The sequence below is a fragment of the Mus caroli genome, chromosome 10 (genome assembly GCF_900094665.2).
Source record: "Mus caroli chromosome 10, CAROLI_EIJ_v1.1, whole genome shotgun sequence".
Taxonomy (NCBI): domain Eukaryota; kingdom Metazoa; phylum Chordata; class Mammalia; order Rodentia; family Muridae; genus Mus; species Mus caroli.
Genome location: NC_034579.1, coordinates 35,930,740 through 35,950,492, shown reverse-complemented (window position 1 = coordinate 35,950,492; position 19,753 = coordinate 35,930,740). Strand labels below are relative to the sequence as shown.

Below are 19,753 nucleotides of genomic sequence, written 5' to 3'. Positions count from 1 at the left end.
TTGTTTTGACAAAGGATCTCATTTTGTAGCCCTGGCTGGCCTGGATCTACACTCTGTAGGCCAGGCTAGCCTAGTCTTCTTCAAAGTATGTGCCACTCTGCTCAGACTGTACCTCTCTGTTTGCAGGGCCTCACTTTGTGAAAGGTTGAATTGGGACTCGATCTCTCATCCTCCCAAGTGCTCAGGCCTCCCCATGAGCTGTTAATGCATGGTCCACTTCAGTAACCTTTCTGTGCTATCAGACCCACTGCAGAAGCCAGTGGACAACCATCAGACCTGCTGGGCCTGTCTTCCACCATTTGTTACAGAGGAAAGGGTGGGCACTGGCCCACGCTCTTTTCTTTTTTGCTTTGCTGGGGACTAAAACCAGAACCTTGTATATGCTAGGTTAGCACTCCATTAAGCTATAGTATATTAGCTATGCAGTACATTAGAAGCAGCTAATTTTAAATTAATAAGCATACAGTATGTGTAAGCCACAGGGATATGTGTAATGGTGTGTGGACGGCTCATACAGTAGCAGCACAGGATGCAGAGGTACAAAGGGAGTGACGTAGCCCAGACCTGGAGGGTCAGAGAGCTGAGGCCTAAGGAGTAAATACAAAGAGTGCGCAACAATCAGTACGATGGCAGGGGTGAGAGAAAACTAGGAAAACATGCATGTAAAATTCCAGAGGTCAGAAAAAGCCGAAGGTATGTGAGGTGCTTAACATCTCTAATGTCTGGGCTATAGACCATGATACAGGGAGAGGTCAAGAAGGAATCTGGTGATACAGAAGCCAAGGTTTGGCAACGGTCATGAAACGGAAAGCAATGAGAACTTATGACAAAAGTGGTGTGTTCACTTTGCTGTACTTATTTGCTGTGTCAGGAGTTTTGCTTATATAGCCATGGCTAGCCTGGTACTCACTACATCATAGCCTAGGCTGGCCACCATGCCTAATTTCTTCAAGTTTGCTTTTGCCAACACTGCAACATGGGAAGAGTTGGAATGAAGAACGGGGACAAAGGCACAAGGAAAAGGCCACTGCAGGGCTGTAAGGAGAGCCTGCTGGTGTTCTAATCATACTTGGCAAGGGTGTTAGGTAGAAACTGGGTCAAAGCATTTCTAGAAGAAAGAACTGAGTAGATCTGCTACTCGGGTCAGCGAAGGAAGAAATGACAAGAGTGAGACAGCAAGGTCTGCGTCATGTCTCGGGCTTCAACAATCATGGAGCCATTTCCTAGAACATGAATACAGAGCACAAAGGCTCAAGAGGCAGACAGGAGTCCTATTTTGGGCTGGGAGTCCACTGGCAGTTTAATAAGTGAGTGTGAAAACTAAGGAAAAGCTGAGTAAGATATATGACTTAGGCAGCTCTAACCCTAAAAATTGAAGTCCGAAGCATTTTTAGAATCTAAAAAACCTCTCAATTCTAAAATATTTTTCTAGGATTTTACTACACTTTGAAAAATATATTTGTGTGTGCACACGCACGCCTTTCCATTTGCGTGCATCGCAATGTTCATGTGGAGGGAGCTGGAGAACGAGTCACATCTACCTTCCCACAATCAGGTCATTGGTCTTGAGCTGCAACTGTGATTACCCCTGAGCCACCTCCCCTGGCCTGGGTAAGAGACAGAAGTTGTACAAACTGGGAATGATCAGTCAGCTTAACTGGTGGTGAAGATGGCGATCAAAACTGTGCAGTTTGCCAGGAAAAATGTGCAGTGGCAAAGGAGCCCAGGCCAAAATCTGAAATGGATGTTATTCCGAAGGCAGAGGTGAGGGTTCCTGCTGAAGGCTGTGTGAATGAGAAACCAGAAATGAACTGGGCTGCACTCTCATTTCTACCAGCCATCTTGGACTGAAATTTTCCTGGTAAGCTGAAGTGATCTTGGTAGTCAACTTGACTGCACTTTTGTTTGTTTGTTTTGTTTTGTTTTGTTTTTTTCGAGACAGGGTTTCTCTGTGTAGCTCTGGCTGTCCTGGAACTCACTCTGGAGAACAGGGTGAAGTCTAGTTATCTCAGCAATGGTCGTCTCATACTGGAGAGACTGGAGATCTGGGTGTTCAGTCCGTGGGCCTGGATGTCCCAGCTGAGCTGCCAGTCTTCAGTCTACATTGACATTCCAAAGAGGTTAGTTTTAATGGTGGTGGCCTCTGTAGACCAGGCTGGCCTCGAACTCGGAAATCCGCCTGCCTCTGCCTCCCAAGTGCTGGGATTAAAGGTGTGCGCCACCACCGCCCGACTTGACTGTAATTCTAAAATCAAATAAAATACAAGCCACTCGAGTACTCCTGAGAGCAATCTTTTTTTACTATCATTACTAGTTTGTAATGTGTGTGGGTGTTTTGTGCATGTACACACAATTGCAGAGGCCAAGAAGCAAGTCAGATCCCCTGCTCTAGAGTTACAGAAGGTGGTCAGCTGCACTAAACCTGGGTCCTCTGCAAGAGCAGTGAGTGCTCTCATCTGCCGATGACAGCCTCCTCTCCAATCCCTCCCTTTTGATCTTTTGAAATTATTTGCTGTGTATGGGAGCTTTGGCTGCATGTTGTCTGAGTAACACACTCACGCAGTGCCTATTAGAGACCTGAAGAAGGTGTAAGATCAGTGGGGCTGGGGTTATGGACAATTGTGAGCCACCATGGAGGCGCTGGGAATGAGAGGGATTTTCTTCCACTGGATTATCTGAAGCAGGAAGACCCACCCTAAATGCTGGCAGCTCTCTGAGGACATTCAAGATAAAAGAGAAACTTCTTTGTACCTGCTTGCTCTCACTCTTATTGGCAAGTCTACCTTATCCTTGTTGCTGTGATACTTCTTCACCACCAAACCCCAACTTCTGTGGAATGTCAATGTAGACTGAAGACTGGCAGCTCAGCGGGGACATCCAGGCCCACGGACTGAGCACCCAGATCTGGAGAGACTGAAGATCTGGGTGCTCAGTCCTTCCAGTATGAGACGACCCATTGCTGAGCTAATTAGACTTCACCCTGTTCTCCAATACTCATGCATCCATACATGTATGCATGCACACTTGCACATGAACTATCATATCTGTTCTTTTAGAGAATCCTGACTAATAAAGCTGGCCTCTGCACCCCCTCCATGTCTACTCACCATGCAGCAGTCTGTTCCACTCTGACTCTGGACCACATGGTCCTCCATGCCACCATCCTGCCTGCTTTCTCACTACAGCATCTCAGTCACTGACCATTACCCAGACAGGAATAAAATCACAGCTGTAGGATTGAACTAAGGCCTCTATCATATTAAAACTTAACTTTTTATTGTATTTTGGCTGTTTGAGACATGGTTTCTCTGTGTATTTCCTAGTTGTCCTGGAACTCGCTCTGTAGACCAGGCTAGCATGAAACTCAAGAGAGATCTGCCTGCCTTTGTTTCCTGAATGCTGGGATTAAAGGTATATGGCACCAGGCCTGGCCTCTGTTTTTAAATATTACAGCCCTAAATTAGGTATATATGTTAAAATCATTTGGAAAATATTCTTTAAATCACAGGCATGGCATGTGAACTGACATCTGAGTCCCTGGTTTAAATCTATATACTTAAAAAAAAAAAAAAAAAAAAAAAAAAGAATAAATTTGCTGGGTGGTGGTGGCACATGCCTTTAATCCCAGCACTTGGGAGGGGAATTTCTGCGTTCGAGGCCAGCCTGGTCTACAAAGTGAGTTCCAGGACAGCCAGGGCTATACAGAGAAACCCTGTCTCAAACCGTCCCCCCGCCCCCCCCTCAAACAATAAATTTCCCTAGGGAAGCTACAATCTATAATTAACATGTCTGAGTATTTGTATCATTCACAACAACATTCATGCTGAGACCTAATCTCTGGCATGTATCTACAGGGAGGCCTTCAAAGGAGTTTGTAGTGGACGGTCTGTGTCCATAAATGGTGCTGATGTCTTAATAGATGAGGCTCTACACACCCTTTGCCTTCTACCATGAGACATCACAGCAGCAAGGGTAGACACCTGCTGGCACATGCACCCTGTACTTGTCAGGCTCTGGAAGTGTGAGAAAATTAATTTCTGTTGTTCATCAACTACTTAGTCTCAGAGTTTTGTCTCTGTGTTTCCCAGCATTCACGGGCTAAGATAATCTGGAGTTACTTACGTTGTTCTTCGAAAGTCTTTTTGAAGTGTTGGGTACTCTGGCATTTTTCTAATATCTTCCCAGTCTTTATCTTAAAAAAAAAATTTTTTTTAATAGAAATTTAATTTTATTAAAAGTCTCCTAATTTTTTAGTTTAAAAATCAACAAAAAACAAACTTTATGCATGCACTTACAAAGAAACACTTTTGAAATGTAATTCAAAATAGTATTTTGAAAAGAACAACAAATTACCTGCAGGAAACCCCATGACACTAAATATTCGATCTAATTGATCATGATGAAAAGGATTGCTTGTTTTTATATCCTCCTGACGACAGTGAAAAATGGGTTCTGAAGTCAAGAGTTCAGCAAATATGCAGCCTATTGCCCAGATGTCTATGAAAGAAAAAACAGCCTATTACACAAATGCATTAATATCCTCAGTTACAATTCCTGGATATAATTCTGACATTCAAACAAAAATATATTTCAGTAGGCCAATATGTAAAATATAATAAGCATATTAAGGAAGCCAACAGAGGCTGGAATGTACTTCACTTGATAAGAGCTTGCCTTGAGTGTACAAGGTCTTAGGCTCAATCCAGCACCATGAAACCACAGGCTATGACGTCACACACCTGTAAGCTTAGGACTTTGGAAGTAGAAGTTATAGATCATCCTCAGTTATATCAAAAGTTCAAAGGCAGCCTGAAATATAAGAGATCCCTCTTTAAATAAACAAAAATAAGACTTACACAGAGACAGCAGGATGGCTAATGGCGTGTGTCATGCACACACCTGAGGTTAACCCCAGAACTCCTCGGCCCTCACATGTATACTGTGGAGTGTGTGTGTGTGTGTGTGTGTGTGTGTGTGTGTGTGTGTGTATGCATGCACATACACACGAGCTCGCACACGCGTGCACTTGCAACTGTGCCCCTTAATGACAAATCAGTAACGTATGTAACATGGGATGCTTATATCATCATTTAACAGATTGGACATCAAATAAAAGAAATGCTTACTTATAAATTTCCTGGTAGAGACAGGCTTAGAAAAAACTAAACTTGACAAACAATGGATTCTTTCTAGGTAGAAGTCTGAGAGAACTCACTTTATAGGCTCTATGCCTATATGAGCTAACTTTTTTTTTAAAGATTTATTTATTTATTTTATGTATATGAGTAGCTGAATAGATGGTTGTGAGCCTTCATGTGGTTGTTGGGAATTGAAGTTAGGACCTCTGCTCGCTCCGGTAAACACTGTTGGCTCAGCCCATGCTCAATCCAGCCCAAAGATTTATTTATTATTATACATAAGTACACTGTAGCTGTCTTCAGATGCGCCAGAAGAGGGCATCAGATCTCATTGTGAGCCACCATGTGGTTGCTGGGAATTGAACTCAGGACCTTCAGAAGAGCAGTCCATGCTCTTACCTGATGAGCCATCTTGCCAGTCCCATGAGTTAACTTTTGAGATACATATTTATATTTGTCCATTTTGAGAAATGTTATTTAGTAAGTATAAAAGTAGGTAATAATATCTAGGAATATGGTAAAATGTAGAAAAAAAAGTATACCACAATGCCAAATACATCCTGAAGATAAACTAAATAAGCAAATGGTTTAATTATATTCATTAACTAAAACAAATGTCAGTATGCTCTGTTGTAAAGCAAACTGCCAACAGAAAGCCATGTTGTGATGCCTCTCTTCTCTGACCACTCAGGGGCTTCCCTGAACCGACATCAGCCTCTGGATAATGGGAATGTGTTTACCATAACAGCCTAAAATACAGTCTAATCTTCCTCAGTGACACAGCCAAGGTACCACTGCCATGAATGTCCACAGTACCATACACCAACAATCAGCACCTACTTTTCAATCCTTCCTTGTCTGCCACACCAAGCTGTCTGTCACTCTTGTCCCAACACACACACACACACACACACACACACCATACCCTCTCAGACTTCTCCCTCCCTATCTTCTGCTGCCTTTTGAGGTTATCTAAGGAAATGTTCTCAATAGTTGAAAGGAAAAGACCTAGATAACAAGAAAAGCAATCCCACTAGGTTGGAATACAAAAGAGCTGTGCAGGTTTTTAGCTCAGTCCTGGAAACAGCCTAGGCACTCCACCAACAGCAGGGCCTCCACAGCCTCTGATCTGATTGGACACGGGTGAGTCTAATGTCATACTCACACTGCTCAAACATACTTATCCCCACAATTCTGAGACCACTCAGGTTTTGTAAATGTTTCATTATATTCACAAACGTTTTATACTATTTCAGCACTATGATATAATCTAAGTACTTTGGGTATCTGGATTTTGAAGAAATCAGACCTCCTGATAAAGAAGGCACTATAATATGTGCCCGTTCTTTACCCATGAATTAATTAGAAGGCTAAACACAGGTACAGCATTCCCGGTGCTCTGAGGGGTTACAGCGTTTTCAGACGCCTGTTAAACAGATATAGGACCGTGCTTCCAGTGGATTTTGAGTGGCAAATCCACTCTTAGTGCAACAGCCAAGGTGATCAGCAATCTGCTGCCCAGCAGCAGGAAGCAGAAGCTTTGAGGAAAGGAATATGCAGGGACGTCCCCACAAGGGAGGCACTAGAAGCCCAGTCCTCGTGGCCACTGTCCACTCCTTCTTTGCCTACTCTTTTTCGTCCATATATAGACATTTCCAGAGCTGAGGAAGATTCTTGTCTGCTAGCTCTCAACCTATAGCTGAGGTTTCTCAGCCTTCAGACATTAGAATCTTCCAAGTGCCTGTTGTAAGGAAGACCATTAAATCCTAATAAACATGCTGATACCTGTTTTTCTTTCTCTAGTTCTTTTTTCTTCTTGGTGGTCTGGCAAGTTGTTGAGGAGAGTCATCCTACCTACTGTATTTCCTGCTGTACTGAACAAGCTGCCATTCTGCAGACCACAGCAACAAGAGAGATGGCACGTTGTACCATGTCTTGGTTGGGACACTTGGAAACGATCTTTTCTCTGGCACAACACTCCTGCCTTGATTTCCTTTTTATGAAGACAGTTCTAACTCGATTTCCCATTCTTCAGATAAATATGCTATGTGAGCATAAAGCAAGGAAGATGTGCATGTTCTTCCTGTAGCCCTGGCTTTATTATGAACGATCTCACATTCACGAGCGTGCGGATTGCCAATCACTTACCGATGGCCTTTGTGTAATGCCTGGCACCAAGTAAAAGTTCCGGAGCCCGATACCAAAATGTCACAACCACTGGATCCAAATCTGCGAGTGGCTTTAGGGGAGAATTGAATAACCTGGCAAAACCCATGTCAGCTGAAAAATAAAACAAATATATAAAACTCATTTTGCCATATGATCAGAGCCATGCAGGAGTTGGTAACCGCCTTTAATCTTTCAAAGATGAACTTTTCCTCTGAAACTGTGTGCTAGTTAGGAACTGTTTTGTTTATCTGTACTAAGACAGAGTCTTCTACCCTGTCAACTTTATTTACCGACCAAACACTAAAGCTTAAGTTTTACTTCCTGAGAGCGAAGATTTAAGTTTAGAGTCAGAAGTAAAACCTGAGCCTGAGCCGCAATCCCAAGCTGTTGGGAGCAGTTAGGACTGAGCCTCCTTGTTTAGACTGTGCACCTACCCATCTGAGTCTGTGCGCCTGCCCATCCGAGTCTGCACACCCATCCACCTGAGACTGTGTACCTATCCACCTGAGACTGACTGCACATCACTCAGTTCAGTATGCACTGGAATCAGCTGCTGCAAGTTACATATGTATCTTCCCCACTGTGTTCAGGGACAGCACACGGGAGGCACAGAATCGGCTGGGGGGGGGGGGCAATCAGAGCATCCAAAACCAAAGATGCCATACTGGGACCTTTCCCCTAGAAAGTTGATTGCAACAGCACATTGTACACAATCCTGAGAACATGTATAAAACATAATAAATAATTGCTATACAGCATATAATAGATAATTGCTATAGTAATTCATTTAACAAAGATGTAAATGAAAGCTAACTTACTTAGGCATTAGGGGTATATAAAACTAGAATTTGTCACTATTAAGGGTCTAGAGATCTTTTTTATGATTTCATAAAGAAGTACTTTGTATTTGTAAGACCCTTTACAATTTACAAATGGCATTTATACACATCATACAATGTCACTTCATTTTCATAATAGAACAATACTTTGCTTCTCACTTCTGAAGTGAAGAACCTAAAGCCAAAGCACAATTGAATTACTTGTCCATGTTCACAAGAACAGTAAGACATCATACTTAAAAAATATGTTTTGATTTAACAGCCATATTCTTTTTGTGTTTTGAGTTTTGTTTGTTTGTTTGAGACAGGGATCCTCTGTGTAATGGGCCTAGAACTCACTCTATAGACCAGGCTAGCCTGGAAGTCACTAAGAAACACCTGCCTCTGTCTCCTGAGTACTGGAATTAAAGGTGTGCAAACGTATGTGGGGGAGGCAGCAGCGGGGGCATTGACACTAGGTGTCTTTTTTTTTTTTTTGGTTTTTTGGTTTTGTGAGACAGGGTTTCTCTGTATAGCTCTGGCTGTCCTGGAACTCACTCTGTAGACCAGGCTGGCCTCGAACTCAGAAATCCACCTGCCTCTGCCTCCCAAGTGCTGGGATTAAAGGCGTGCGCCACCACGGCCCGGCAATTAGGAGTCTTCTTATATTACACAATGTTGTCTAGCCATTTCCTCAGAGATTAAACAATATACCCCAGCAGAAAAGTTCCTTGAACCAGAAGGGAAACATCTCAAAATTCTTCAGGAAGTCCCTGAAACTGACCAGATTTACTAGGGCTCTCCCTTTCAAGGATAAACCATAACAACTGCTGAGGTCACTCTCAGACAGGCAAAGGGGCAAAAAAGAGACTGAGACCAGATCAGCTGCTTGGACGAAGAAGAGACAAGTCCACTTGCCTGGAAGAGTTTTAAACCAACTGAGTTACTTGGAAAGGACACTCAACCTACTGAGCTACCTGTAGGCTGCACAGTGTGCTCCAGGTTCCAGTTTTTGTGAGCTGTCACCTATGCTGAGGTGTGCTTTGGTGATGTATCAGTCCTTGATCATTTCTGCTCCTATAAGCAACCTTTCACCTATTCTGCTAAGTAACCAATGAGCGATGAGGATGCTCTCTGGTAGCATCTGTACTCTGCTCTGTCATGAGCTCCCTATCTGGGGTGCATAGGTTGAGTGTGTAGAGTTTCCCCAGAAAGATTAGTCACACAACACTCCTCACCTTATTTTTTGAGACAGTGTCTCTCCCTGAACTCAATACTTCTACACTGGCTTGGCTGGCTGGCCAACAAGCTCTAGAATCCTCCTGTTTCCAACCCCTGCACCCCTAGCTCTAGGGTAAGAGACTAACTTTCAATGTGGGCGCTGGGGGTCTGAACTCAGGCCTTCCATGCTTGTGTGTTAGGCGCGTCAACTAAGACACAGCCAGCCCTCTAGTAGCTGGATTTCTAACACTGACTGACATCCAATACGTTATATACATGGGAATCACAAACCACAAAGGCAGAGTCACAAGAATGACAAATCTCTATAATTTAAAATACACAATATACACAGTACATTTTGAATGATCTATAAAAAGTACAAATGCAGGTAACTATAATGGATCATTTAATCTAAGTATGCTGTAATATGCATTAAATTATAATTGACTATATTGTTTCTTTAGAGTTTGAATAATTTATAATGCTTCATGAAGCTGCTTTGGAGTATTGAGCTCTTAAAAAGAGAAAAGCTAACCAGGGAAATGTGTGCTAATGCTTACCCCTTAAAAACCAAGTTTCTCTAGTGACAACAAAAACAGTCAATATTTCTACCAATATTACATCTATTTTTAATATTATACAATGTTGAGAGCACTATTTTATATAAGGTAGAAGCTAACTGTGGCTGTTGGTAAAGTATGACGATGGAAATGTACGGTAGGATGCTGTTCTGCCCACTGAAAAGCATGTTATATTAAAGGCAAAAGCTAATGTTTCTCTTCTTTTTCTTTGTCTACACACTAAATTTTTTAAATTTAATTAGCTAGTTAGTTAGTTAGTTAGTTAGTTAGTTAGCTTTGGAGACAGGGCCTCTCCATGTTAACTATGGCTGGCCTCTGCCTCCCAAGTGCTGGGACTAATGTGTGTGCTGCCATACCTGACTCCATCTCTTAATTTTGTTTAATTCACTGTCAAATGGAGCTAAGGCCAGAAGAAAGTAAGCACAATTCCACTCTACTGAATGAACTTTACAGGCGCCTTTCCAAATAATTACTAACCTAGACATAGTTTTGGCTGTTTTCTAAAATACAATGCATGTGAAAGTGTCTAATGAAATGATGTTTGTGGTGCTAACTAGGCAACATCAGACACCAGATGAGGGGCAGCACCAAAGCCTAACACCCAGCAGTCTGCGTGTCACAGGGGCCAGTTCTGCTGGTTCCCTCCTAAGGAGCACTAAGTGCCAGGGCAGGAGGGTCTACATCTCCTTTAAGGTCCCTGGTAGAAGGATGCTTTAACCACAGAGGAAGCAGACAAAGGAAAGTGAAAATGGAACTGGATTTTGAAGTTGAAATCTTTTGAGTTAGGGAGGGAGCAGGGATGTTAGATGAGAACTGCTAAATGGTATAGCCCCAGACAATCCTCTCTTCTCAACCTCTGAAGTACTAGGACTGTGGGCATAAGCCAGACTGGAGGGTGCTTGAGGATGTTGGGCAGGCGAGGATACAGTGCACCTCCTCTTCCACTCAACTGTAGTGTTCTGACCCAATACACTAAAACCTTCAGCAAGTATCTGCTCACTTTTTTTTAAACCCTGGAAATTGAGCCCAGGGTCTCATGCATGCTATGCAAGCACCCTGCCACAAACTGTGCCTTCAGTCCCCACTTTCCTATCTTTAAAGGGTAATTCTGGGGCGGGGAAATAGCATGGTGGGGGAAGTACTCATCTGGTGTGCACGAGGCTCCAGTACCATATACACAGGAACGTGGCATTAAGACAAAGTTTATAAGCCAATGAACCAATTATAGTTACTCTTACTGTTATTGCTCCATTTTATTGTTTATATCAAAACTATCATGTTAAAATTCTTTAAAATTCCCTGAGTAGAGAACTGAATTTTATGTTGGCCACACTTGGGTGATTAAGGGGAACATAGTGATTGACAAAAGTCAGAGTCTAAGATGAAGATGATGAGTCAGCGCGAGGACAATGGAGTTTGGGTTGCTAGGAGAGCCAAATAATAAAGAGAGAGAACAGACATCAAATTGTAGACTCACTTTTATTACAGCTAAAATTTGAGGTCATGCACTGTCACACCCTTGAAGAAACAATTATAGAGGGAAGCTGTGTCCCAAACAGGTGCTAAAGGTGTCCTCAAGCAGCACACTGAGGAGCACAAGAACAGCAGCAGCCCAGTGCAGAGGAACAGGCAGACCAAGACAGAGCTCAGCCTCAGGGCCAGACCACGCAGGGATCAACAACAGTGACTGACACACACAAGCCACTGGATCTGCCAGGGCAAAGGTCTTAAGCACAGGTCTTTTCAGAGACAGTTTTGACAGAGAATGGACTTTAAGGTCAGATTATAACAAGTTATGGTGAGTGAGACCAAAGGGTGAACAGTAAGGATATCCTAGAAGTAAAGAAGCAATGGGGGTAGGGGCAGCAACATGAGGCGCAGGGACACACATGCTCAAGAAAACAAGATGAGGTATGAACTGAAGGGGTGCAGAAAAAGTTACAACTCCTTTAAAGGCACTACAAGACTAACCCACCAATGTAAACCTTGTGATTGCAAAGTTGGAATGCTGCAGGCCCAGAGCCAAACTATGTCAGCTCTCTAGTTCCCTGAACAGCCATCTGTTGTCTGCACCTCTGTCTCACTTACCATTCTTTCAAACATCAGGTCAAACCTTTGGAATCATGCACAGACACAAGCTAGATCTGAAGAATGTTATTAGGTGACATCTGAAACCCATAGCAGAATTTATCTATGTTGATATGACCCCCCCCCCCCGTCCACATATTTGGGAGATACCTTGATTTATGGTTTGCTCTGGGAGTATAAAAGTCCATGCAACCACCTCCACTTTGGAGTGGAGACTTGAATGTGTGTTCCTTGGTGATGTCTACTCATGTCTGCTCACAATAAGCTACTTTGCTCACTTTGAGATGAAAGCTCTACTCTGCACCAACAGTTTTGTTTCCAAGCCATGAGGCTCCATGGAAGATCTGCTTTCCTCAGAGGAATCACCTCAGGTATCAACAGGTCCCCTGTATGTCCAACCACACACACTGGCCCCTTTGGTAATGTTGGTGAGTTCTTTCAGGGGCCTGAGCCTTTCCTTTGGTGAGGCTGACAGCGTGTTTGGCAGTCTTCTAGTATTCTCAGCTGACTATTACCAGATACCCTCTTACCTTATCGCAGAGCACCCACCTGAGCATTTGTTGATGATGCTTGTTTTCAGAGTACGTGCTTGCTACTATCTCCAGAACCTGAGTGTGAAACTTCTCTGTGTCCTCTCTAGCTTACCAGAACCTAATCCCTTCAGGTTACAAGTTCTACAAGTTCTACGATCATTGATTATACACATATCAACATGATAAGCACCTCTCCTCTCCTCTCCCAGAAGTATCAGGATCTCTTCAAGATGAGCACTAGCCTTAGGGAGTGAGACAGTATACACCACCCCCTTCTGAGAAGTAATTTTATCAGCGCCATTATGAAGGGGTAGGCACCCAATGTCTTATTCCCCTCATGTTCTTGTAAACATTCAAATAAACCCCAAACACACCGGGAGGAACCTACTTTGGTATGAGACCCAAAGAAATTTTCTCTACAAGTGGCACATAAATGTGATCCAAAACACAAATCCCTCTAACTAGCATCTAAGACTACACAGTTTTCAAGGAAAAGATACCTTCACCAAAACAAGGGGAAGCAGAAATTCAAAATAGGAAGTGTTTGGGGACAACTGCCACCTGGAATTCACCTGGTTTTATGTTTAATAATTATAGTCACTCAATTACCAATTATTTGGAAAAACAGGGAAACCTACCAAACTATAACTGGGCTTTATCTATTCCCTACCCTCACATGCCATGAGGAACATTCAGTGTTGTTGTTGCCGATTCTCTAAACTACAAGTTCTAGGAAATAAAGGAAATGTGTTGAATGGAAGACTACTTCAATGTGAATATGAAAGCACCTAACAAACAATAACACTGCAAGTTTACAGAAGAGAACCAAAAGGAGCTCTGAAACCCAGAGAAACAAGATCCGGCTTAAAAGCTGGGTGGTGCTGATGCAAGCCTTTAAACCCAGCACTGAGGAGGCATAAGCAGGCAGATCTCTCTGATACACAAAGAAATATATATGTAACACCTGCTCAGTCTGATACTGTTCCTCCTATGTATGTTTTTAGAGCTGACCTTAGGGTTAATGGACATCCTTAGTTGCCTGTAGATCTTTGTGCATTTGGGACTCTACCAAATCTGTTTTCATAAGTTGCCAACAGGTAGAATAAGACAGCTTTCTTTCTGATTCTTTGTTAAGAAGATAACTATATTTTGAATTAACATTGTTATCTGTGGGGCAGTAGGCGCTGGGGGAATAAAGGGGAGTGGGAGAAAACTCCGCGTCCTGCCAGAGTTCTGGTGCTCTGGGCAGGTGGACGCGGAAGGCTGCCACACACTTTTCTTATGGCCCCGGGAGGGGATCTGGCTATGTGAAGCCACTGACCCCAGCTCGGAGGGTGGTGGACAAGGGTCAGTCCTAGGCATGTTTCCAGCTTCCGGCATCCCACGCTGGATACCTCGGAGGAGCTGAGAACAGAAGGGGGGCCCTGGAGCAGCACTAAGCCCCGGGGCTGAAGGGAGGAGACTCGGGCAAGGGGGGAGAGGGCAGGTGATGGTTCCCACGCAGGCGAGAGCCCTTGGTGCGGTCTGTGGCTGGAGTGCAGGAAGACTTTCCAGCGGGAGGTTAGAGGCGGCCCATTAGGAGAAAGCCTAGCCCATCGTTCAAGTATAGCGGGCTTTGATGAGCAGGGACAGACCCCACTGCCCCGCAGTTATCAACATGCACAATTCCACATGCAGACAACATGAACGATTTTAAGCTATTTCAATGAGAAAAGATTTTTTTTTTTAGACAGCATTTCATCTTACCAAAAATATTGTCTAATTTCAAAATTTTATATTTACTTACCACTTCTTTATTTAATTTGAGACAGGGTCTCATTCTAGTCCAGGCTAGTCTGGAATTACTATATATAGTCCAGACTGACTTTGAATTCATAGCAGCTTCCTGAATGCTAAAAAATTTTGCCGAAAGGTATTTCAAAACACAATTAAAGGATCTTCTAAGTTCAAAATCAAATGCACTGATACAAAACTAAAACCTACTTTCTCCTTGTAAGTTTTTATATTCATAAAAAAATTGGCTTAAAGTTTAAGGATGTTTTAATCCTTTACTAAACAGGTCATTTAAAACGTGACCACTGAGCTATAGAGATGGCTTGGTAGTTAGTATTGGTCTTACAGAGGATATGGGTTCAATTCCCAGCACCCCAGTGGTGGCTTGCAATCATCTATGACTTCAGTTTCAGGTCTATGACACCCTTTTCTGTCCACTATAGGCACCAAGCATGCACATGATGTACGTACATTCATGCAGACAAAATGCCCATACCTATAAGAAATGAGATTAAAAAAAAAATTGGTCAATAGTATTTATTCACTATAAAGAACTAGGGCATTACTACTAAATTAGACAAGTGTCTGTGAAACTCATTTTAGTGAACAAATAATTATATCTATTTATAAAATTTTCCACAGTACCCTTGATCCTTTGGATGGGTGATTAAATTTTTTAAAGTGCAACTAAAACATTAATTGTTACAATTCATTTATCAAAGCTTTTAGCTTTCTTAGTCGAACACACTCCCATTAATTCTTTTAAGTTCTAAGATTTATGCCTTTTGGGAAACATACTTATCTCCATATAGAATAACTGTTAACAGAGTTTTCCAGCAGCGAACACATGGAAAAAAACTAAGTAACAAGAGCTAAAAATAAGTGATTGTCAGCTGAATCCAATGTTTTAGACTCCCTTTGGCCTGGATAGGAAGGACTCTGTCAGGTATTTCAAAGTATCTCTTGTCTTGTGTTAGAAAACTTTAGAGGATAAAGTTTCAATCTGTATTTTTCACCTTAAACTTGGACCAGTTTCCAAGGACACACCACAAGCTCTCCTGCCACTACACTGAAGACAGAACTGAACACTCTGACAACATTCCTAACTCTCACCTTTCATAACACTTTAGGAACCCTTCCTACTTAAATATTTTAAAAACTGTCGAAGATATTTCATTTTCCTAAGTGATAAATTGCTAATCTTGGTTTTAATAAAACTGCAAAGAAAGGCAACAGCATTGCCTCCTTTCATTAATCACACATTCAGTGTCTGCTTAACCAACCATCTACTTGACTTAACTCTTGATGTTTTAAATGACTCATATGTTTTCACAGAAACAACTTCTCATTTTTCAGTATAACTTTTTAAAAATCTAATTTTCATATTGACAGAGACTTATTTTAAATTTTCCAAATGGAATTCCATTTTAGGGATGCCTCAATTTAAAATCTAAATTAGCACCTAAAACCAAACTACTTCCTAATAAGAGAAAGGAAACAATATTATCTGGGCCCAACCATTTGCCTTATTATGTTATTACCTACTCAGACTTACTCACTGTACAACAGCCAACTGCACTGACACCAATGGCTCTGGGGTGACTCAAAGTCCACAAAAGTCGCAGTCTTCTAAAGACAACAACAATCACGGCGCTGTATCAAAACTGCAAACGCTAGCATCAAAGGAGACAACAACAATCACGGCGCTGTATCAAAACTGCAAACGCTAGCATCAAAGGAGACCGACCTTTCTGCAAATAGAGCTTCTAAACGAGGTTTAGAACAAATCTACTAAGACTAATTTTTAAAACATACATTTTAAAAAGGATTCATATTTAAACACAAAATTATTCTCCCCAAAAGAAGAAACTTACATCTAAGAGACCATACCGTAAACATCATGTTTCCTGACTAAATGAATCTTCAGAGTGTTCCGTAGAACAAGCCAAGATGTTAAAAATAAAAACATTGCTCCTTGACATTCAGGGCACATTGCAGAAAAGAGGGTGGAAAACATGCAGTGGCTAGAGGACAGGAAGAGCATTGTAAAATGCAGCCTCGTGTACATGACATGGCCACAGGGCCCAAGAACTCACAGCAATGGGTACCTGGATTAAACCTGCTTACAAGACCTCATCTTGCTCAGAAACTCCTGGAAGCTGAAGGCTGCCAGGGAGGGTTGGGGCTGAGAGCCTGGCCATTGGCAGGTTATCCAGGGTCAGCACTACACCTTTGTACAGATATAGGCAGCACTCAATGAACTCTGAGTGCTCATGTTTTTAAAAGGGACACGAAGGTGGGAGGGAGCAACATTAAAGGAATGTCTGCATAGAGTGGGAACTGGGCTAGAGATGATCAAAATATATTTTATACATATATAAAATTGTCAATGAATAAATAAAATATCATTAAAAATTACTAAGTAATACTGCTATTCTGATCATGAATAGTAAATTGGTGGGTAAAATTACAAAATAACTTACTGGTATTCCAGTTTCAAATGAAATATTTCATAGGATATAAATGATTACAGATAGGCACTGGGGACTTTTTTGAGTAGGGGATTTGATTAAAAGTGTCTATTATTCTGCTCTGCTACCTTTAGTTCTTTAGTTCATACTGTGTTCTTGATTATTTCACCTTTACATATGTTTATATTATCTGTCACACGTAAATATACATGTCAGATATAGAGGACAAAAAAGGGAAAACAATTCTGACCTAGATCCCGATAGCAGCAATGTTATGTGACATGTGGTTTCTTCCTAATGGTTTTCAACAATCCCCTCTCCTGTAAACTGTTTTCTGCCTACTTAGCTTCACCTTTACTAGATGCAAGAAATTAGTCTTCTGAGCATCAGGCACACAAAGCAACCTTCAGCCTCTCCCATGTCCGTCCAGATCTGTTAATGTGCAAGAATGGGAGCTGTGAACTCAAGCTCTCCGAGAAATGTCACACTAAAGGGTCAACAAGGCTGATGACTCGTTACAACCTTGTTGTTCTAGGAAACTGGAATTTTGCAGGTCCAGGACCAAGTGAGCTCAGAATATTCCTCATTTCTGTGTCTGGTCTTCTATCCTTTTAACCATTGGGTAACACCTCTCAATGGACTACTTTGACGACAGACCACTAGCTCTCACCATCTGACAGCTCAGAACTTCACCAGCTAGTGTACTGAGCCCACAGCAGAGCGGCCCACCTGCCCCCGTCCTCATCACATTCCCATACCCAGCTCTGCTCCAAGATCTGCCTATCTGATGCTTCTGCCCATGCATTTGGGAATGCCTTGATAGGCTTTCTTTTGTTCCGTGACTACAAAAGTTTGTTATAACTGCTCCTACAAGCTACTAGGCAACCTGAATCCACACTGGGAGGTCACAGTAGCTCTTGTTTGGCACTCTTCACTTGGGGGCAAGAGCTGTGTTTGCTCTGGTTTGCAGAGGTAAGAGTCCGTTTAAAACTGAAGGAAGACCATCAGTGTTTCAGAGAAGAGGGGCAGCTTGAGAAGGGCTATGTGACAGATGGTAATGCAGGGACTCAAGAAAAGCAGTTCATTCTCAGAAGCTACAAAGGGCAACTAGCAGGCACCTGTCAGTTAGCCCTTTCTGGGAGGAAATCAGTGACTATCCCCAGGCTATCGTAGAGAAAAGTCTCAGGACAGGAGCCTTAGTCATGACTTCAAAGAGTGAGCAAGGCATAGCTTTTAGTCCAGTTTTCCTTCACTGTGGCCTCTACCTTCAGAAGGCAGTTGTGGCTGAGGCACCATAATAAAGGATCTACCCCACTGCATAGCCAAATGTCTGTGTGACTGTTTCTCTTGGGAGGGAATAGCCCTTTTCAGCTTTGCCAAGCAAATGTATGTCTTCAATAAATGCCGGGGGGGGGGGGGAAGCGACTTAACTGTCAGTACTTCGTGACAAGACAGTTATCAATGAAGGTGAATTCCATCACCTCCAGGCAGAGGTTCAGAGCAGAGTTATTAGGTTAGAGCAGCTTCTGGGACTGGGAAGAGGATGAAGAAGTGGGAAGCAAGCAGCAGGACAGATGGACAGGCTGCCTCAGCGAGGGGTGGACTCTGTCCTAGTGACAGCACCATTTGTATCACCTCAGCATCCCTGTTCCAACAGCTATGAAGTTTCCCCGAATCCCTTCCCACCTGAGGTGATGGAGCCCAGCTGAGTGTGAGTGTGAGGTGCTAGTGTCTGGGCAAAGGCACACTGCAGATAGGAGGTGCTGTCATTAAGTCAGGGTTAGGGCGATGTACTTGGGAACAGGATATTGGCAAGCTAGAGAAACAACGGTGTATGCTGGAGAGTAGCGGTGACATAAACCGCACTTGGCACACTGTAAGTGAGCAAATGTCTATGGGGCATGTCAGTTTGCAATGACAGATCTTATTATGAGGAAAGGACTGTGGAGAATGGGTGACTTTATAGGCTACCTACATTTTCCAACATCTTTTCTACAAACATGGAGCAAGTAATTTTAAAATCGGCAATTTAATGAGGGCATTAAAAAGGAAAACATATTAGAAATCACTCGGTTTCTTCATCGGTTCTCTCAGGAATAGTTACCTACCTATTTTGACTCTCCCCCTTTCAGGACCTTCTCCCATTACTAGGATATTTGCTGGTTTCTAGAAATAAAAATAGAGCATTCAAATTATTATTTTATCCTTTGACATGCTCCAAAATGGAATTTTTTTCATATGAAAATATAATTTTTATGTATTTTCATTCAGTCTAAACTAATTAAAGATTAAGTACTTTTTACAGTTAAAGCATTTGATATTCTTGACATTAGCACTAAATTCATATAAACATTTTTTTGCTAGGGAAACATACTTATTTTCAAAGTTGTATCATATAAATAATTACAAAGTAATTGAAATTATCATTTATATTTGTCCCCTAACTTAAAAACCTGCACCACTCAAATATACTTATTTTTAATGTGAAATTTTCAAACCACAAAATAACTACTCTCACTTAAGTCCACCAAATGAGTATTCCTTGCTAAGTATTTTTGGACTGCATTACAAAAACACCACCAATATGGATAGACTCAATTAGAATTCACATCAATTACAATAAAAGGAAAAGTAAGCAACTCCAAATATGGCCTGGCAGTGGTGGCACACTCCCAGCACTCGGGAGGCAGAGGCAGAAGGATCTCTGAGTTCAAGGCCAGCCTGGTCTACATACAGAGTGAGTTCCAGGACAGCCAGAGCTGTACAGAAAAACCCTGTGTCAAAAAGACAAAACAACACACACACACACACACACACACACACACACACACACACACACCTGGAAAGGAAGAAAAAAGGAAAAGAAAAACTCCAAATACGCCTAAGATAGCTGATATTAAATCTTTCCAATCTTTCAGAACATAGAAGAAGAAGAAGGAGGAGGAGGAGGAGGGGGGGGTG

The 19,753-nt window shown here is 42.2% G+C and overlaps 1 protein-coding gene across 5 annotated transcripts in view; it reads right to left on the bottom strand.

The window, feature by feature from the left end:
- Cdk19 (cyclin dependent kinase 19) overlaps positions 1-19,753 on the bottom strand; it is a 139,852-nt gene that overhangs the window by 9,636 nt on the left and 110,463 nt on the right. For 2 of the 5 annotated variants that reach the window (XM_021173711.2, XM_029482436.1), the window contains exons 5-8: positions 18,901-18,958; positions 7,287-7,418; positions 4,354-4,497; positions 4,123-4,192 (exon numbers count right to left, since the gene is read on the bottom strand). In XM_021173711.2, coding sequence (XP_021029370.1) covers positions 4,123-4,192; positions 4,354-4,497; positions 7,287-7,418; positions 18,901-18,958 — 404 coding nt within the window. Of the gene's footprint in view, positions 1-4,122; positions 4,193-4,353; positions 4,498-7,286; positions 7,419-16,195; positions 16,318-18,900; positions 18,959-19,753 lie in introns of those variants that run through there. The other 3 variants (XM_029482438.1, XM_029482437.1, XM_021173712.2) reach the window with 3 other exon arrangements.